The 16,283-nt window shown below is 54.4% G+C and overlaps 5 protein-coding genes across 5 annotated transcripts; 2 read left to right on the forward strand and 3 right to left on the reverse strand.

The window, feature by feature from the left end:
- Window positions 1-1,684: 1,684 nt before the first annotated feature.
- On the reverse strand, window positions 1,685-3,447 carry J4E86_011768 (uncharacterized protein; the record flags this gene model as incomplete). Its single annotated transcript, XM_051452257.1, has 3 exons — window positions 1,685-1,867; window positions 1,921-3,088; window positions 3,266-3,447. 3 exons carry the CDS (start codon window positions 3,445-3,447, stop codon window positions 1,685-1,687), a joined length of 1,533 nt encoding a protein of 510 aa, XP_051296568.1.
- A 1,356-nt stretch (window positions 3,448-4,803) lies between these two features.
- Window positions 4,804-7,577, reverse strand: J4E86_011769 (uncharacterized protein; the record flags this gene model as incomplete). The annotated part of the gene is made up of 3 exons (XM_051452258.1): window positions 4,804-6,977; window positions 7,023-7,459; window positions 7,507-7,577. 3 exons carry the CDS (start codon window positions 7,575-7,577, stop codon window positions 4,804-4,806), a joined length of 2,682 nt encoding a protein of 893 aa, XP_051296569.1.
- Window positions 7,578-9,964: 2,387 nt separating this feature from the next.
- On the reverse strand, window positions 9,965-11,512 carry J4E86_011770 (uncharacterized protein; the record flags this gene model as incomplete). Its single annotated transcript, XM_051452259.1, has 1 exon — window positions 9,965-11,512. One exon carries the CDS (start codon window positions 11,510-11,512, stop codon window positions 9,965-9,967), a length of 1,548 nt encoding a protein of 515 aa, XP_051296570.1.
- A 400-nt stretch (window positions 11,513-11,912) lies between these two features.
- J4E86_011771 (uncharacterized protein) lies at window positions 11,913-13,345 on the forward strand (the record flags this gene model as incomplete). Its single annotated transcript, XM_051452260.1, has 2 exons — window positions 11,913-12,350; window positions 12,410-13,345. 2 exons carry the CDS (start codon window positions 11,913-11,915, stop codon window positions 13,343-13,345), a joined length of 1,374 nt encoding a protein of 457 aa, XP_051296571.1.
- Window positions 13,346-14,218: 873 nt separating this feature from the next.
- On the forward strand, window positions 14,219-16,163 carry ALV1 (5-aminolevulinate synthase, mitochondrial; the record flags this gene model as incomplete). The annotated part of the gene is made up of 2 exons (XM_051452261.1): window positions 14,219-14,558; window positions 14,638-16,163. The coding sequence occupies 2 exons, from the start codon at window positions 14,219-14,221 to the stop codon at window positions 16,161-16,163; spliced, it is 1,866 nt and encodes a 621-aa protein (XP_051296572.1).
- Between the last annotated feature and the right edge of the window lie 120 nt (window positions 16,164-16,283).

Here is a 16,283-nt window from a genome sequence, read left to right on the forward strand (position 1 = left end):
GAGGTAGTGTGGTTGGGGTTGAGTGGGTTGGGTGTGGTGTGTGGTGTTTGTTTGACTGGTCGATTGGGAACTGACAACTGACATTGAATAGGCGTGTCGTCACCCGTAACGTCCTCACCTCTCCCACCTCCCTCCCCCATAGCAACCTTTCCACCAATACCAACACCATCCCATCACCCGCAGGTCCTCCTCCATCCCGCCGCCGCTCAATATCCTCTTCTTCCTACTTATCCACGAACCCGGACCATCACGTTTCGAACATCCTCCCTAACCCCATCGCCAATCCACGCAGCACCCACAGCCGCCGATCAAGCGCCGACACAACGCGTCGAATGAGTTCCGTTCGTGAGGAAAGCAAGAGCGAGGAGAGTAGTCTCACTGGCGTAGAGGCGGCGAGTGAGAGTGTGAGTGAGAGGATAAGGAAGAGTACGAGTTTACATGTTAGGCCGGGGATGGTTAGGAAGTAAGTTGTGAGGGAGGAGAGCGTGTACTAGATGGCTGGGTTGCGGGGAGTCCATGGGTAGGACACCAGAGAAGTCGTAATGAAAGTCTGCCTATGTAGTGAGTTTGCGAGATTTCTGTCTGATAGTTTGACTGAACAAGTCTGTTGTAGAGATACGGAACCAGCATCCCACTCCCAACATTGTACTCGCCTTCTCATCGCACTGAATCTGTCGCTTCTCTCATGACCAACATTCAACACATCAACAAACCCGCTCACCATTCCCCACCATCCTTCCTCCGTGTAGGAAAAACATCGGCTTACACTCCCAGTCAACCCTGTCCCTTCCCAGTCACCCGCCTGCATGACAGCATCCTGGCCGTCTATGCGTTTCCCTCCGTATGACGCGTTTCCCTCCCCAAGTCTGAGGTCGACATGACTTATCTCAAAGTTTACACAATGTGCGTATTCCGTATCGAGACACACAACGGCATTACCGAGATGAAGGGCGTTCATGCAGGACCATTGTCAGTCGCAAGGCTGAAGCGAGATGTCGAGTCAGTTGTTCCTTGCAACAACACCAAGACGGAAAAACCGTCAGCCCTCAGGCATTTGTAATACCGCCGAGTAGGTCTCAACAGAGGGATAGTGTGACGTGAATAGATGGAATGGTAATGAATAAATATAGTACATACACGCGCCACACTCTATAGCACATGGCACAAGGCCCAGTCCAGCCCGGTCCGTCTAGCCACACACACCTACACAGCCCGACCAAACCAAACCGAACAAACAAAAGACCGCAGCGCACCGACAACAGCGCATCTCGCAGCAGGGTATCGGAAAGAAATTCGGAAGAAAACGATCGCGGAAAAAACAAGCACGATCTCAACGACCATGAACAAAAAGACCCGAGATGCGATGCGATGCAATGAGGAAGAAAAAAGAAACATTATGACTTTGTATGTGAGGGTTGTGCGTCGCCGCAGATATTGTGTAGTAGGTCGTGACAGCTCTTACAACAAGAAAAGTAGAAAAAAGAAAGGGCACCGGAATGCCCAGCCCACCCAATCAAGCAGACCCAAGAATCAAGACTGACTGACACCATCAAACTCCTCAAACGACCAATGCAAATGATGTCGATATGCCGCTAAACCGCGTGAATCGTTCCTTTTTGGCTTTTGAACTGTGTCTCTCCTCGTATGTCTTTGTGTTGTGTTGTACGTATGGTATGGTATGGTATTATGACTGCGCTTCGATGATGGTAGGTTGGGAATTAACCTGTAGGGTAGGTGTAATGGGGTATGGTAGGTATTGATCGTGTTGCTGCTGGTGTGAAGCTTCGGTGGGGTGATTATCTTCTTGCGTGTGCGGCCGTGTGCCTGTGTCGGGGCCGAGATGGGGATCTGGTATTTGGACGTCGAGCTACGGAAAGTTAGTTAAACGTGGTTTTACTCATTATGTTTTGGTATACGCACTGTCAGGTATCCAGTCCGCCGTAATGGGATTATGCGGACTGCTTCTTTGGACCCGATGTCGCGGTTCCAGTCTTCGATCCAGCGCTCGAGGTCGGCGAGTTGCTTTTTTACGCCGGTGAAGCCTGCATCCTCCCAGAGCCAGAAGGTCGCGATACCGAGGACGGTGTCGAGGCAAGCGCGGAAGGTGAATGGGTCAAAGGCGTCGACGAGGGTATCATTAATCTTCTTGATGAGTATCCGGAAGTCGTCTTCGGTTACGAGGGGGTCCAGGATCTCGGGGTAGAGATTGGCAAACGTCGGCGCCAGGTCGCCCTTCATCATCCAGTCGCGCTTTATGCGGATAATGCGCGTCGTGTTGTACAGCTCGGAGTCGAGTGGCACATGCGGGTTGGGATGGGGAAAGCAGGGATGCGAAGGGCCCCAGGGAAACTCGGACACGGCGTCGGCGTCGTCGTCAGCTGCAGACCCTGATCGTCTCGAGTGCAGCGAGGTGCGTCCGGAGCCGGGTAGGGAGACGCGCGACAGGCCGGCGGGCTGGTGGTTGCGGCCGGCTTCGATGTCTTTGTCGGCATGGGGCGCGGGCGAGACACTGTCCCTGGGGTTGGCGGCAGAGGCCATGACGAGGCCTGGCGTGGGCGGCTGGGTGGGCGGCTGGCTCCTGCGATCACGCGGAAGGGCGATGCTGGTGCGACCGCTGATGCTGTCCTCGCCCGTGGAACGTTGGACTGCGAGGGAGCTCGGCGCAGGGCTCTGGCGACTCAGGCGGCGCTCGGGAAGCGAGAGCAGCGGGTACTCGTCGCGGCCGTCCTCCCTGGCTTGCGTCTCAAAGTCGCGCTCAATGGGGAGATTGGGGTAGTGGTCGTCGCGGCGCGGGGGCAGGGCCTGGGGCGCAGGCGGCGGGTTCTGGATCTGGAGGGTGCGCGGCGACGAGTTGACGGGGTTCCAGAGACGCGAGGCGGGCTGGCGCGGCGGGCCCTGGTACAGCGCGCGCAGGTTGAGGTTGAAGATGCGGTTGGTCAGCGACCAGCGGGCAGGCACTGGCGACGCAGCAGGCGGCGGGTAAGCAGCGGAGGGCGGGCGTGGAGTCGTCGTCGTGCCGGTGGTGAATGGGCGGTGCTGGGTGGTGGTGAATTCCTTAGGGGTCCCAAGGGCAAGTGGTCCATGCTCACTGCAGCATTGCCTGCCGACAAGACCAAGTTTGCCGTGGGTGCTGTACTGTTAGGGAAGAAGGAGCGGACAGCGGGGAATCAGGTGTGGTGAATGAGTGCGCTGTACTGTTATGGCAGGATGTCGTCGTGTCGTGGTCGCCGTGGTCAGTGTCGCAGTGTTGGTGTCAACGTCTCACACGGCGGGTTTGGCAATAGCAGAGACAGAAACGGGCCATGGGGATAAACTTTGTCGCATGCAGCAAAAGGAGCACTCCAGGGCAGCACCGGGTCGAGGAGAGGGTGCTTCCTTCTTCTTGTACACGACACGACACGTCCGCCTCGTCCGGCGCAACTTGGGCACCTCCCAGACCAGGCTCATGAAAAAGCGCCTGCCTCGATGGCTTGTGCAGGCTGATGACTGCCTGCCGCATCACGCTGACCCCTGCCCCTTCACCTATTCCTAGGCACTGTGCCTGCATTAGCCCGAACAATCCTAACCATCCCTAACATTCCCATCCGACTGATGTCAATCTTAAGCATACTCGACATGCATTCCCTCCCATACGGTAATACGTTGGCGGGCACACCCACGCCTGCCGTCACCGTTGACATCCGCCGTCCGCCTCCGCTGTCGCTCACATGACCCTGACCCGGACCATGACGTTGGCGCACGCCTCGAGTACACCAGCCCAGCCCTGTTTCACAACACAAATCAATGTCGTCTAGCAGAACTACTCTTCCGCCACGATCCTCCTAACACACTCCATTCATCGACTAACCCGCTCAATCGCCATCGTCATCGTCATAGTCTTTGCCTTCGTTGCTGACAATTGCATGACTGTATGCCCGTCTCCATCACACCCCCAGTCACCCCTCTCAATGCTAACCCTCCATCTATCTCACACGGTCACACCCATGAGTAGCAAATCCCTTCCACCAATTACTCACACATCAGCCACATCCCCGGCAAGCCCTGTCAGCTCTTTACCCAGAACCGCGTCGTCGGGATTCCGCGCACTTGCTCTCATCTGAACAGCGTTCGTCCGTGTGTAGGACGCTCCATCCACTTTGACCCCTTTTCTGGCGTTTACTTCCGATGCTAGTCTGTATATGATGTCAGCCGCCTTGTCTGTGCAGTGGCGATGCGGTACGAGTCTGGCTGTTTGCAGCTTGCCGGGTGGGTGGAGGAACAGTGCCATAGGTAGCATCGTGGGTCGTCTGGCTGCGGCGTAGTGTCGTAATAGTTCATCTTGTCTCCAGCCTCACTTTTCCCGTTATCCAGGATCGTCGCCGTGTATACATGTAGACGGCGACTATACCTCTCAAATCCCGGGTATAGTACTACTATGATAATTCACATCCTATTACTGCCGATCTACAAAGCACACACTGATCATTTCACGAATGGAGTCGCTATGCCGGTTCATATACTCTCGTATTGCTATAACCGCAGAATAGTATATAAGTAAAATATCAACGCAAATATCCCGCCCTCATGTAATGGTATATCCTTCGCGTTGTTCATCGATATGCCAGTCCCAATCCAACCCTTATCGTGACCTGACCGAACCTGACCTGACCAAACCGCTCGCAGAGCTCAAAGGCTCTTGCAACAACTATATAACTACCTACTGACAAAACCGAAAGACGTCATTGTTTGTAAGGGGCCCGCCGACTCTCACCCACGGCATCGTATCGTGATCCAAAGAAAGGAAAAGTAAGGAAATATCCACAGCTAAGTGTGTCGGTTGGCATTCGCCTGCATCTTCCTCATCGCCTCGCGGTGTGCATCTATCATCTGGCCGCTGCGCATCATGCTGTCCATTTGGCTAGCACGCTGCTGTTGCATCATATCGCGCTGTTGCTTCTCCAGCTCCTTTTGGCGTCGCTCCATTAATAGCGCTGCGCGCTGCTGTTCAACGACGTGGGCGGCGGTCTGCTGCGGGGGCGCAATGTCGCGCATCGTGTCGCGCCATCCGGCGTAGAGTTGTTCGCGCTTCTGCTCGGACTGCGCGCTGGAGGAGCGCTTGGGTTGGTGCGAGTCGAAACCTGTGGGGGCGCCTTTGGCGGCCCAGGCTTTGTTCTGCCACTTCTGTGAGGTTGAGGGGGGTGTTCGGCCGGGGGAGCGGAGGGAGGGCTGATGGGAAAGGGAGGGCGATAATTGTTGCTGCTGGAGGAGTTGGCGGCGCTGGGCTAGTGTCATGTCTTCATCGTCGCCACGTTGGGAGAGGTTGGGCGAAGACATTTGGGGGGTGAGTGTTAGAGCTGAGGCTCGGTTTTTGATGAGACCCTCGCGCTTGCTCAGCAGGGTGTTGCTAGGGAGGGGCGAGAGAGTGTCGAGTCTGACGGCGGAGTTGGATCGGGAGAGGACCTGGGGAGAAGCAATGGAAGGTGAGTGGGTCAATGATCGCTGGTTGACGAGTGATTCCTGAGAAAAAGTCGAGGTGTTGCGTCGTAGTCCCTGGCTGCTGTTCCGTTGCGTCCTGCTGCCAGTCGACATCCTTCTTGATTCGCGCTTGCTCTCGTAGAGAAGCTCATCACTGACAGGTGTGGCCTTCTCTTCCGATCCGTCCGCTAGCATGACACCGGGTGACGAGGGCAGAAACATGTCTTCGTAGTCTGGCTTCTCAGCAGTCTCAAGATGCTTCGCCCATTCATTCGTGCGGTATGATAGGGCGATTTTCGACAGCTTCTCCGGCATCACGTTCTCAGTTGGACTGCCAACCTGTGATCCACCTTGTTCCAATTGTGAGCCTTGGGACAGTTCATCAGACTTCGTAGATTTGGAATATTTTTCGCTGCTGGCCTTGGAGCTGGACATGACCGTGTCAGCCCTTCGTTCGAATGACTGTTCCTTGGGCGAGTCTGCCGTCTTTGGGTCGGTACTAGTCGTGAGAGATTTCACTACGTCTACCGTGTTCACTACGCTCTTCCGGTCGGGTACAGTGTCAGAATCTTGTCTTTTGAGTCCAGGCTTCTCGAATGGGTTGTCGTGCTCGGTTCCGATGGGTGATTCGACTGGGGATAGACTACGAACGGACAGGACATCGAGGTCATCGTTCAGAGTGGCGGCAATAGACGAAGCACGGTCGTCTTCATCACCTCGCGTTCCGATCAAAGCCTCTTGTGAAGCTGCGATGTCCCTGGAGATACGTTGCCTCATTGCTGAGACGTCAGAAACGCGCTTCGAAAGGCGCCCGGGTACCTCGACGTCATGATCAGTCTCGGGGATAGCAGACACAGATGTATTGTCGTTGTCGCTGTGCGCTTCCTCCTCGGTGGGGACTTTGAATGGAAGTGGGACGACTGCTGGAGGTGGTGGCGGAGCTGTAGGGCGTAGACTGTTGCTTTTTACTAGAGTAGGCTTTGAGTCGTCCTTTGGAGCCTTCAGAAGAGCCTTTTCGTTCTCAGCAGCGTGGGCTTCGGGTTCGATTTGTTGAATGGCATCGTCGTCGAGAACACCAACGGTGACGGTCGCGCCGGACTTGGTGTTGTTACTGGCAGATTGCATCATCCCAGCTGGCATGTTGACTGTTACCGCGCTGTCGTTGGGAGAGACCTCCTTCTCTTGGACAAAGGTAAGATCTTTGGGATCTGAAGTGGAAGATCGGATGCTGGCCTCGGGTACGTTCTGTCCGTTACCGTATGCGGCTTCCCATTGAGCACGTTCTTTCTGGAAGTTGTCCTCGACAATGCGACCTTGTTCCTCCTCTTCGCGGTCCTGATCCGCCTGTCTTTCGAGTTGCTGAGCAGCGGTCTTTACACGATGCTCTTTGACCATCTTCCAAACGCGCATCTGGGAGACGATACTGACTACTGCAATGATGACAACACCGGCCAGTTCGGCTTTGATGTTCTTCGTGACCGGATAAGTATCAGTGTTAAGAGGGAAGATGTCATCGTTGAGGTCTGCGGAGGTCAGTAACAGTCTGCGAACCACGTACGGCAACTTACTCCAGAGGTAAAGCCAGAATTCCTTCCAGCCAGAGCCAGCCAGACAGTCAATACCGAGGATGGCAGCGGTGGCTCCGGAGAAGGCGATTGAGGCGATGAGACCGTAGTTACGTGTATAGTGACTGAAAGCAAGCGAATAGCCTCCAGCTGACATGCAACCAATAAAGATGGCACGGCCAGTTCCTGAAGTGATCAGGCCACCGTCCTTGACGCTGAGGAACCACATGCTTAGGCAGAAGCCACCGAGTAGGCAGCCAAAACCTTCGGTGATGTCTGCAAAGACTAATGACAGGACACCGAAGATCACTCCAGTGAAGAAGGCCGCCACGAAGAAGGCTCCCTGGATGGCATCCGAGACGGGAGGGTTCATCAAGTATACTATCAAAACAGTGACGGCGAGAGCGGTGAGGTAGGCAGCTGAACCGAACACGTATACCCTTCTCTTTGTCAGCATAGGTTGGTAGATGGATGTCAATGTACATACCACTTGTTCTTGATACCAATGATGGCATATCCTAATCCACTAAGTAGCAATAGCACTCCAGTGACGCCCATAGCGGGGGTCAGCTTGGGGTGAATTGGCAGTGGGTTTTTTGGATCCGCGGAGGCACTCTCTGGATTACAGCATTAGCTACATCTCACGATACTTGTCACCATGTAACTTACCAGAAGACTCTGCTGGAGTAGCATCATCAGATGGAGTCGTAGTGGGAACATCATTGATAGAGCTCGGTGCTGGTGTCTCTGATGGCTTGACTGAAGAAACTGGTGTCGATGAAGCGCGTTCAGACTCAATGCTCGAAGAGATTATTTCCGATGGAGTGGGTGTGGCAGAAGGCTGTCGAGACGCACTGTCCTGAGCCTCACGCGTTGACTCCGCGGAAGCACTGTCATCCTGTCTACGGACAGCAGCATGAGGAGCTGCCACCGCAAATTGAAGGCATAGAACAAGTGCAAGACAGAGAACCAAGTAGTGACCAGAAAAGCGCATGGCGATTATGCGGTGTGGACGTGTCTAGCACAAAGCGACAAAGGCCATGGAGAAATTACGATTAGAGTTGGAATTCGCGATGAACGGTCCCTCCGAGGATACTCGAAGAGGAAAGCGCGACCTCCTGATATGCAGCAAGGTGGTGTCTGCAACAATGACGCACGAGTAGAGAGTGACGAAAGAGCAAAAACCGTGGTGGTAAGGACTGTTTCAAAGAGCGAGATCGGATTACTAGTAGTAAAAAGAGCGAATGAAGGAGTGTGGTAGGCACAAACGGCCAATACGCGAATGCAGGATATGCAAGTGATGCAGACGAGATGCAGAAAGCAGGTAAACGGAAGGTGGAGGCGCACTTGGGCATATATCAGACGAGAGAAAGCCACATGGGTGAGCGCCAGCATAGCCTAAACAGGAGATCGACGCCTCCTCCCGCAGGTTGCAAAAAGCGAGAGGCTTAGCGAGCACGGCCCTGTTCCTGCAATGAAGGAAAAAAGCAGAGCCCAGGAGCCCATCGAGCTCGGCGGCGTCAGAAACGGCGGCTCCTTTAGGGATAACCCATACTGCAACGGGTGTGGTGTGGTCCTTGGAAGAGTTGAAATTAAGATTGCAATGGCAGCCACCAGCCATTCTAACGTTTTCGCGAGCAACGCCTCCAGGTGCTTTAGGGCAAAACAAGTATAGTTCAGTAGCCTATATTCCTCATCTAGTATTGACACTTGAGAGCGGAGTTCGGACGTTACCCGGTGCCAGACAGCCGTACCAGACATGCGATGAGGCGTTTGAGGCTGCCGAGTGCCGTCCGTCGATAATGCCATGGGGCGCGCGCTGCGGGTTCCCAGCGAGCTGCACGCACATATGCGAGATGAGTTGGTGATTACGTTCGCCAAGCAGGCACATGGCGGCTGTCATCCAGTGAGATGTTGATGAAGGAGAACGCGTCGTGAGCTGAGGTGCAGCCATTCGTAGGTAGGGCTGCCAACTCCGTAGGCAGGGGTCTCGCTACGTGCCCATGCATAAGCTGCCGCAGCGTGCATAAAGACCCTCCGCAAGGGCGCTCCTCACATAACAACGTGCAGCCCAGTGAGCCTCAGCCCGTAGTCCGCCCGCAAGGTTCAAGCCTCCAACTATCGTTATCTGTAAGATCTTTCATTTTTTTTTTTTTCAGCTCCCCGAGGCGCAGAGGTACGTAGTCTGGATCGAAGCAAAAGTTCAACATCGCGTTACCCGAAAGGGAGCGATGATGTGACTGGCACGGCATCTCCTGTAACCGATGCTCATCAGATCTGCAAGCAGCCGTGCGCGTTGCCGACGATCCAGTTCTGAGCGAACCTCCGCGTGGGAATCACTTCCGTGCTTCCTGACGTTAGCACTAGCGATTCGAGCTATCGGCTTACCTCCTGTCACTAGTTTCACGACACCTTCAGACAGTTCTCACAGCTGCAATTCTTCAAAGTCACAGATTTGACGTTTATCGGCTCGCGCCTCATTGTCGAGGCATCGCACCGTCATCTGTTTCACATAGGTCGTTGCACAGATCCTACTCGGAGTTTTGGCATGGTAGCCTGGAGGTCTGCACGTGGTTCCAAAACTATAGTGGGTCCCGTAAGATTGGCAATACATGCAAAAAGCTTCCGGGTTGAGGTGCAGGCACCTCCGCGAGTTACAAGATCCAGCTTCGATGTCCATCTTCCAATACGCACAACTAGCTTTTGACAAGAAAGGAGTGATGGACACTGTAGCATGCAGATTGGGGGTAGTGGGAACGCATCGATGCTGGATGCGCTGTGAGGAGTCGACGCTGTCAGTGTACAACACATTGCATCACATCGTTTATTCCTGGTTCAGATCGATCGAAGATGCAAACGGCTTCAGAATACCGTTTTAACCGAAGGCTCCTACCAACTTGCCAGCTGTAGCGAGCTGCGCATACAGTACGTGCTCAACGGTGTGTTCATCCGTCCACCAGACAGCAGCTGTCAACTGCTCCGAATCCTGCTGCCACACCGCCCTCTTCGCTCTGATCACCCTTGGTGCGAAGAAGATATCCAGCCTCCCAGTTCTCCAAGATCTCGCCCTTGTTTCCATCTCCATTCCCGTCTCTCCAGAGACATACGCCGTACACTCCAAGCTCGCAAATCACGCCACCCCTCTGCAGCTCACCGTTTCGCAGGATGGCGTTCGTCAGTGGAGGTGGCTCGATCATCTCCATTAGGATGTACGCCGGCCAATGAGTCTCGGGCAGCTTCTGCAGAAATGGTGGGATGGCTTTCCGGTAAATGTTGTTTCCTCCTCCTTCTCGCTGAGGTTTCAGCACATACTTTGTGGCCGAAGAGGCGTCTGTCGCAAGCTTCTTCGCTTCCTCGCCAGCCTCGCTGTTGTCGAGCGGGTAGATTGGCGCAAAGGTCTCCAGTACGCGCGCGGCGACCTTTTCGTCGGGTAGGAAGCGCTTGAGGTGCGGTGAATGCGGCGTAGCAAGCACTTGTTGAACCTTCTTGCATCCCGCAAGCTGGGTCAAGACGCTTGGGCACTTGATGGCACGGCTCTTCTCGAGATGAGTGCGGGCGTTCCAGTCTTCGTCTTTTGAGTAATCATCTGGTGAGTACCCTGCTCGAAAGTAAATTGTCGTCACCTCGTACGACGTCGAGAGAGAGTTTGGTGGTGTGTAGACCAGTGTACGGTCTGTGTCGAGCTGAGTGTGAGACAGTGTCTCTCCGAAAGGTAGTCGGAAAGAGCGCACTCCATTATCTTGAAGCAGGGCGTATTCGAGATGTCTTTGATCAAACACATTTCTCTCTGGGTCCTGCACCACGAACAGCACACATAGGGGACGCTTCGTGCGCGAAGTCCCGTACGCCTTGTGCGCTGTAGCGAGGCCCTTCGCCAAGGAAGAAGCTGACTGGCTCTGTCGCAAAGCCTCTTGCTTGATAATGGATGATGTTGAATCTGGGTAAGCGTCGATCGTGAGCAGGTACTTGTGTAACGCAGACACTTGAGCCGATAGTCCGCCAAAAGACGAAGCAATGGTATTGAACTCGACCTGTTTCAAACCGGACTTTGGATTTGACTGCGAAGGGTCTTGATGTACCATGTAGTCTGAGCGGAAGAGTCCCAATGAGAGATCCTGCATGTAGCCTTCTTTCTTAACCTCTAGATGGGTCTGCCATAATTTTGCAACAAAGTCGTCAACATGGACAAGCTCCTCCACAATGCTCTTCAACCACGTCTCGTCCCTGGCAATGGCCGAGTACAACTCATTGTAAGCCTGTTGTATGGAGAGACCCTCCTCGAAGCATGACCGTGGAAACAAGCTTGGGAATAAAGTGACTGGTGCTGTGCTCGCGAGTACACCAGACGGATCCTGTGATGGCTGGACGAATGACGGAGCCGGGCGAACCGCTAAGCCATGAGCAATCGACCAGTCCTTGAGATTGGATAGCAGGTACTGCTCCTCTTGTTGAGACAGCTCTGGGGGGTAATCGGTGAGCGATATGGAATTCATGGTGGCTGAGTTGTTTCGGTGTCGTTAGAAGAGTAGATCGCTCAGGTAAGAGAGAGACTTACAAATGCTGTCGGCGCTAGAGCGATTGCCTCATCCTGCCCCGCCGAAGCCCGAGGCGCACCGAAAGACCCTCATCGCGCATTTCAAAGCAAATATTTAGCAGCTTTTCTACGTGACAGCAATCATTGCCAACTACCCTCACCGTGGAATGTGATGGCCTTGGTGATGCTTGCCCCTCGTCGCGTGATCAAGTGACAGCGCGCACTTGCCTAGACGGCTGCCCCACCTTCTACGCGCGGCGTCCAATCCGCGACTGCTGTAGCAAACATCTCGCATCTCTCGCCATCACCAAACATCAAATACGGCAGCCATCGGGCTCTCACATCCAGCGCTATCAAACATGGACGACTATGCTCACCTACTCAGATGGCAGAACGTGGCAGGAGGTGACCAGATCATAGACTTGCCTGACGAGGACGACCTACAAGAGGATGATAATTCTGGGCTGGGGGATGCTGCTGAGGAGGATGCTCGATCAGTCGACGATGAGGAGGAGGCCGCAGTTGAAGAACCGAGCAAGCGGACCAAGTTGAGTCAGGACAAGATTGTCGATATTATCAACGAGCGGATCAAGTTCTTCACGAATGCCTGGAAACCGAACAAGGGTGTTGCTCGCGGCGAGGAGGTGGACTACGACCCAGTCGCTATGTGGACCGAAGCAGAGGCTAATGGAGAGCGAGAAGCGCTGGCGCAGAAATACGCGACAGAGCATCTCTATTATAAGTCAAGACTGGATGAATTGTGCGACCAGATCGTCAAATTTCCAGGAAGCAATGCGGTAAGCAATAATGCCCTGACTATATATATGACGTCTTCACTAACGGTGATATTTCGCAGGAGCAAGTACGGCGACAATGTAGCAACCTCGAAGTCACGGTCGACTCCATGGAATTTGCAGCCTGGTTACGCGACATCTACAAGCTGGAACCTGTCGACGACAGCGATGAAGAGCAACTACCCGACGATCAAGACATCGCGATGCGCGACCAACCGGATATACCACGGACTGCATCATCTCTTCAAGTAGAGCCGGGAAATGAGATTATTGATTTGGGTTCACCCTCAGATTCGTCAGACATCGAAGAAGGAAATGCATTGCCATCGGGAATCAATATCGGTACTGAAGCTGATCCAGTCGAAGACCAGCTCGAAGACTTGACGCGATCATCGACACGAGACTCAGTCATCGCTGACAGTGTAGAGCCAATTATGTATGCGCACCCAGGGCTCATACAACCAGACGGCGGGTTGACCACCCATAAACCCATCAACCATGGGGACGATCCCGAGAACGCGTCGATCGCTACAGTTCGTCGCTGGAAATGGGAAGACTTGGTCGAGCATCTTGACCGTAAGCGCGTGGTCTCAAAAGTCATCCACGAGATGAAGTTCAGTGACCGCGAAGTCATTCGTAATCGAATTCGGCTTGTTGGAAAGACGAATCTGATCAAAGAGATCCGAGCGTGCATCAGCATGTTATACAGAAGAGAAACCAAACTGCAGGGCGTCCTTCCTCGAGACATGCCAAAGATACTTGCGTTCACGAAGCTGTTCCTGTCTTGGTGGTTCTGTAGCAACTACTTCCAAGAACCCGAGGCATCTAAGAAAGATCTTGAAGAGCTGAGAAGATGTATGGATAGTGGGGCCGCCGAGACAAGCACGTTTTACGACTATGTGTATACGATTATGGGGACGATGTTCAGCGAAAAGGCTCTGCAGCATCCTGACCAGCCATCTCAGGCCGAGATCATCGAGATTTCCGACGATGACTGAGCCAGCGGCATCTTTTTTCAGGTACTTGTCCTCCAGAAAGGCTCGTTTTGCAGGAAGAAGGTCTAGGCCTCTGGTCTGACAGGCTGCTTATGAAATGTTGGCTCAAGCAAAGATGCCGAAGAGTGGGATTATCGAACCACGTGCGGCGTATTTCGGCAAGACTTTCCAGTTCCGCACTGTACGCTAAGCACGACCATGACTGAGTGCAGGCCGAGGTATGCAGAGGAAAGTTTTGGAGAGACGTGCTATACAGGCATATGGATTGCAGATCCTCTTGGAATCGTAGAGATCAACCTCACGAAATGGGACGGTGGCGGCTCCGAATTAGAGGGTAGAGGCCAGGTCGCCGGGCAAAAGGCGGGGTACGCTAAGATCACAGACTACACCTGAGTAGTTGAAGTGAGATGTTGTACGATTGAGTTGGAACATGACCAGGTTTCTGCAGTGAGGTGAACAAAGGTGGCAATTGATGCAAAGCGTGGAGTCGTATTAGAGGTATGGAGGGGCTGACAGGCGGCATTGCGGGTGCTGTCGAGGTACAGTGTGAGCCAAACCCAGGACCCTTCGCAGGCGCAGTGCGAACCATGGAACTATCCGAGCAATTACTCTCCGGACTACCGTACCGCTGATGAAGATGGCGTCGGCAGCACTGCAAGCTAATATAGGTGGGCCAATCATGACGAGTGCATTTGATGCCGACGCCCGGCATGTTAGATTCCGCGCTATTACCGCATGTAATTCATGTAGTCGCATCTTTGACACATTTTCCAACCATCTTTCTCTCTCGCACTCTTCCTCACCTCACCTTACACCCAATCTGCCCGCACATCTACAACACACCCGACACTCATACACGCCGCGCATTTGACCAACATGGAGGCTCTTTTGCGCCAGTCGAAGTCCATGTGCCCGTTCTTACACAAGACGTCACCCGCCACGCTCCGCTCTCTCTCTACCACGACCACGGCGGCGGCCCGCCAGGAGGTTTCCCCCGGTGCTGGAAGCATGTCCAACCTCCAGGTCATCGCTCGTCGCTGCCCCATCATGGGCAAGGCGCTTGCCGTCCAGAGCTCCCGCAATGGCAACAACGCTCTTGCCGGCGCTTTCGGCGGTGTGCGTGCTTACCACACCCGCGTGAACCGCGCCAGGCTGCACACGACGGCGTCCAAGGAAGCCCAGGCTGTGGATCTCGAGAGTCTGAGGGGCAAGCAGGGTACGAAATTCCGACGAAGCCGAGAGGCCGCATCTTGGACGTAGCAGAAAATGTCGAACTGTTGGCTAACATCGCACAGGACCACCATTCCCACACGCAGCCCTGAAGCCTGCGAACACTAAGCCCTCGAATGTCGCATCCGCATCCGCCCCGCAAGCCGCTACGTTCGATTACGAAGGCTTCTACCACAATGAGCTGGACAAGAAGCACAAGGACAAGTCGTACCGCTACTTCAACAACATCAACCGCCTGGCCAAGGAGTTCCCGCGCGCCCACAAGGAGTCGCCAGAGGACAAGGTGACGGTTTGGTGCTCCAACGACTACCTCGGCATGGGCCGCAACCCGCACGTCCTCAAGTCGATGCACGAGACCCTGGACAACTACGGAGCCGGCGCCGGAGGTACCAGGAACATCTCCGGACACAACCAGCACGCTGTAGCATTGGAAGACACGGTCGCGAAGCTTCACTCCAAGGAGGCTGCGCTTGTCTTTTCATCCTGCTATGTAGCCAACGATGCGACGCTTGCGACTCTCGGAAGCAAGCTGCCCAATTGCGTCATCCTCTCGGACAGCCTGAACCACGCATCTATGATCCAAGGCATCCGCCATTCGGGCGCGAAGAAGATGGTCTTCAAGCACAACGATCTCGCAGATCTTGAGGCGAAGCTGCAATCAATTCCTTCCGAATACCCCAAGATTATCGCATTCGAGAGTGTGTACAGCATGTGCGGCTCGATTGGTCCCATTGAAGGCATCTGTGATCTCGCTGAAAAGTACGGAGCCATCACCTTTTTGGACGAAGTCCATGCCGTAGGCATGTACGGACCACACGGCGCTGGTGTTGCTGAGCATCTCGACTTCGAAGCCCACAAGGCAGGCAGACCCCAAGGCACCGTTCAGGACCGCGTAGACATCATCACTGGCACTCTCGGAAAAGCATACGGCTGCGTTGGTGGCTACATTGCTGGCTCTACCAAACTCGTCGACACCATTCGCTCGCTCGCTCCTGGCTTCATCTTCACTACTTCGCTCCCGCCCGCGACCATGGCAGGTGCCAAGACCGCCATCGAATACCAGGCCAACTACCAGGGCGATCGACGCCTGCAGCAACTGCACACTCGTGCAGTCAAGGATGCATTGAACGAAAAGAACATTCCCGTTATCCCGAACCCTAGCCACATCATTCCGGTCCTTGTCGGAAACGCCGAAGTAGCCAGGAAGGCGTCTGACATGCTTATGGAAGACTGGGGCATCTACGTCCAGGCCATCAACTACCCTACCGTTCCTGTAGGCCAAGAGCGCCTGCGCATTACGCCTACTCCAGGCCACATCCGTGAGTACCGCGACCACCTAGTCGAGGCCGTCGACGCTGTCTGGAACCAGCTGGGCATCAAGCGCACAAGTGAATGGGCTGCCGAGGGCGGTTTCATCGGCGTCGGTGAGGCTGGCAAGGATGAAGTAGCTCCTCTCTGGACGGACGAGCAGCTCGGTCTGACCGACGTTATCAACGAGATGAAGTCTGGCCAGGGTGCGACTGGAATTCTCGAGGCTGTGCTTGAGAATGAGCGCAAGGCTACGGCCCAGGCTGTAGCTGCTGCGGCTTAGATATCTTGATCAAGCAAGTGCTGGGAAGGTCTGGTCGCTCGTTTTATCATTTGAGACCTATGTAGTTGGACGATGCGTTGACAGCGCAGCGAAATCTATTCATCATTCGTCTGCGCAAGT

Source organism: Alternaria arbusti, assembly GCF_024043155.1.
Source record: "Alternaria arbusti strain BMP 1465 chromosome Unknown scaffold_44, whole genome shotgun sequence".
NCBI lineage: Eukaryota > Fungi > Ascomycota > Dothideomycetes > Pleosporales > Pleosporaceae > Alternaria > Alternaria arbusti.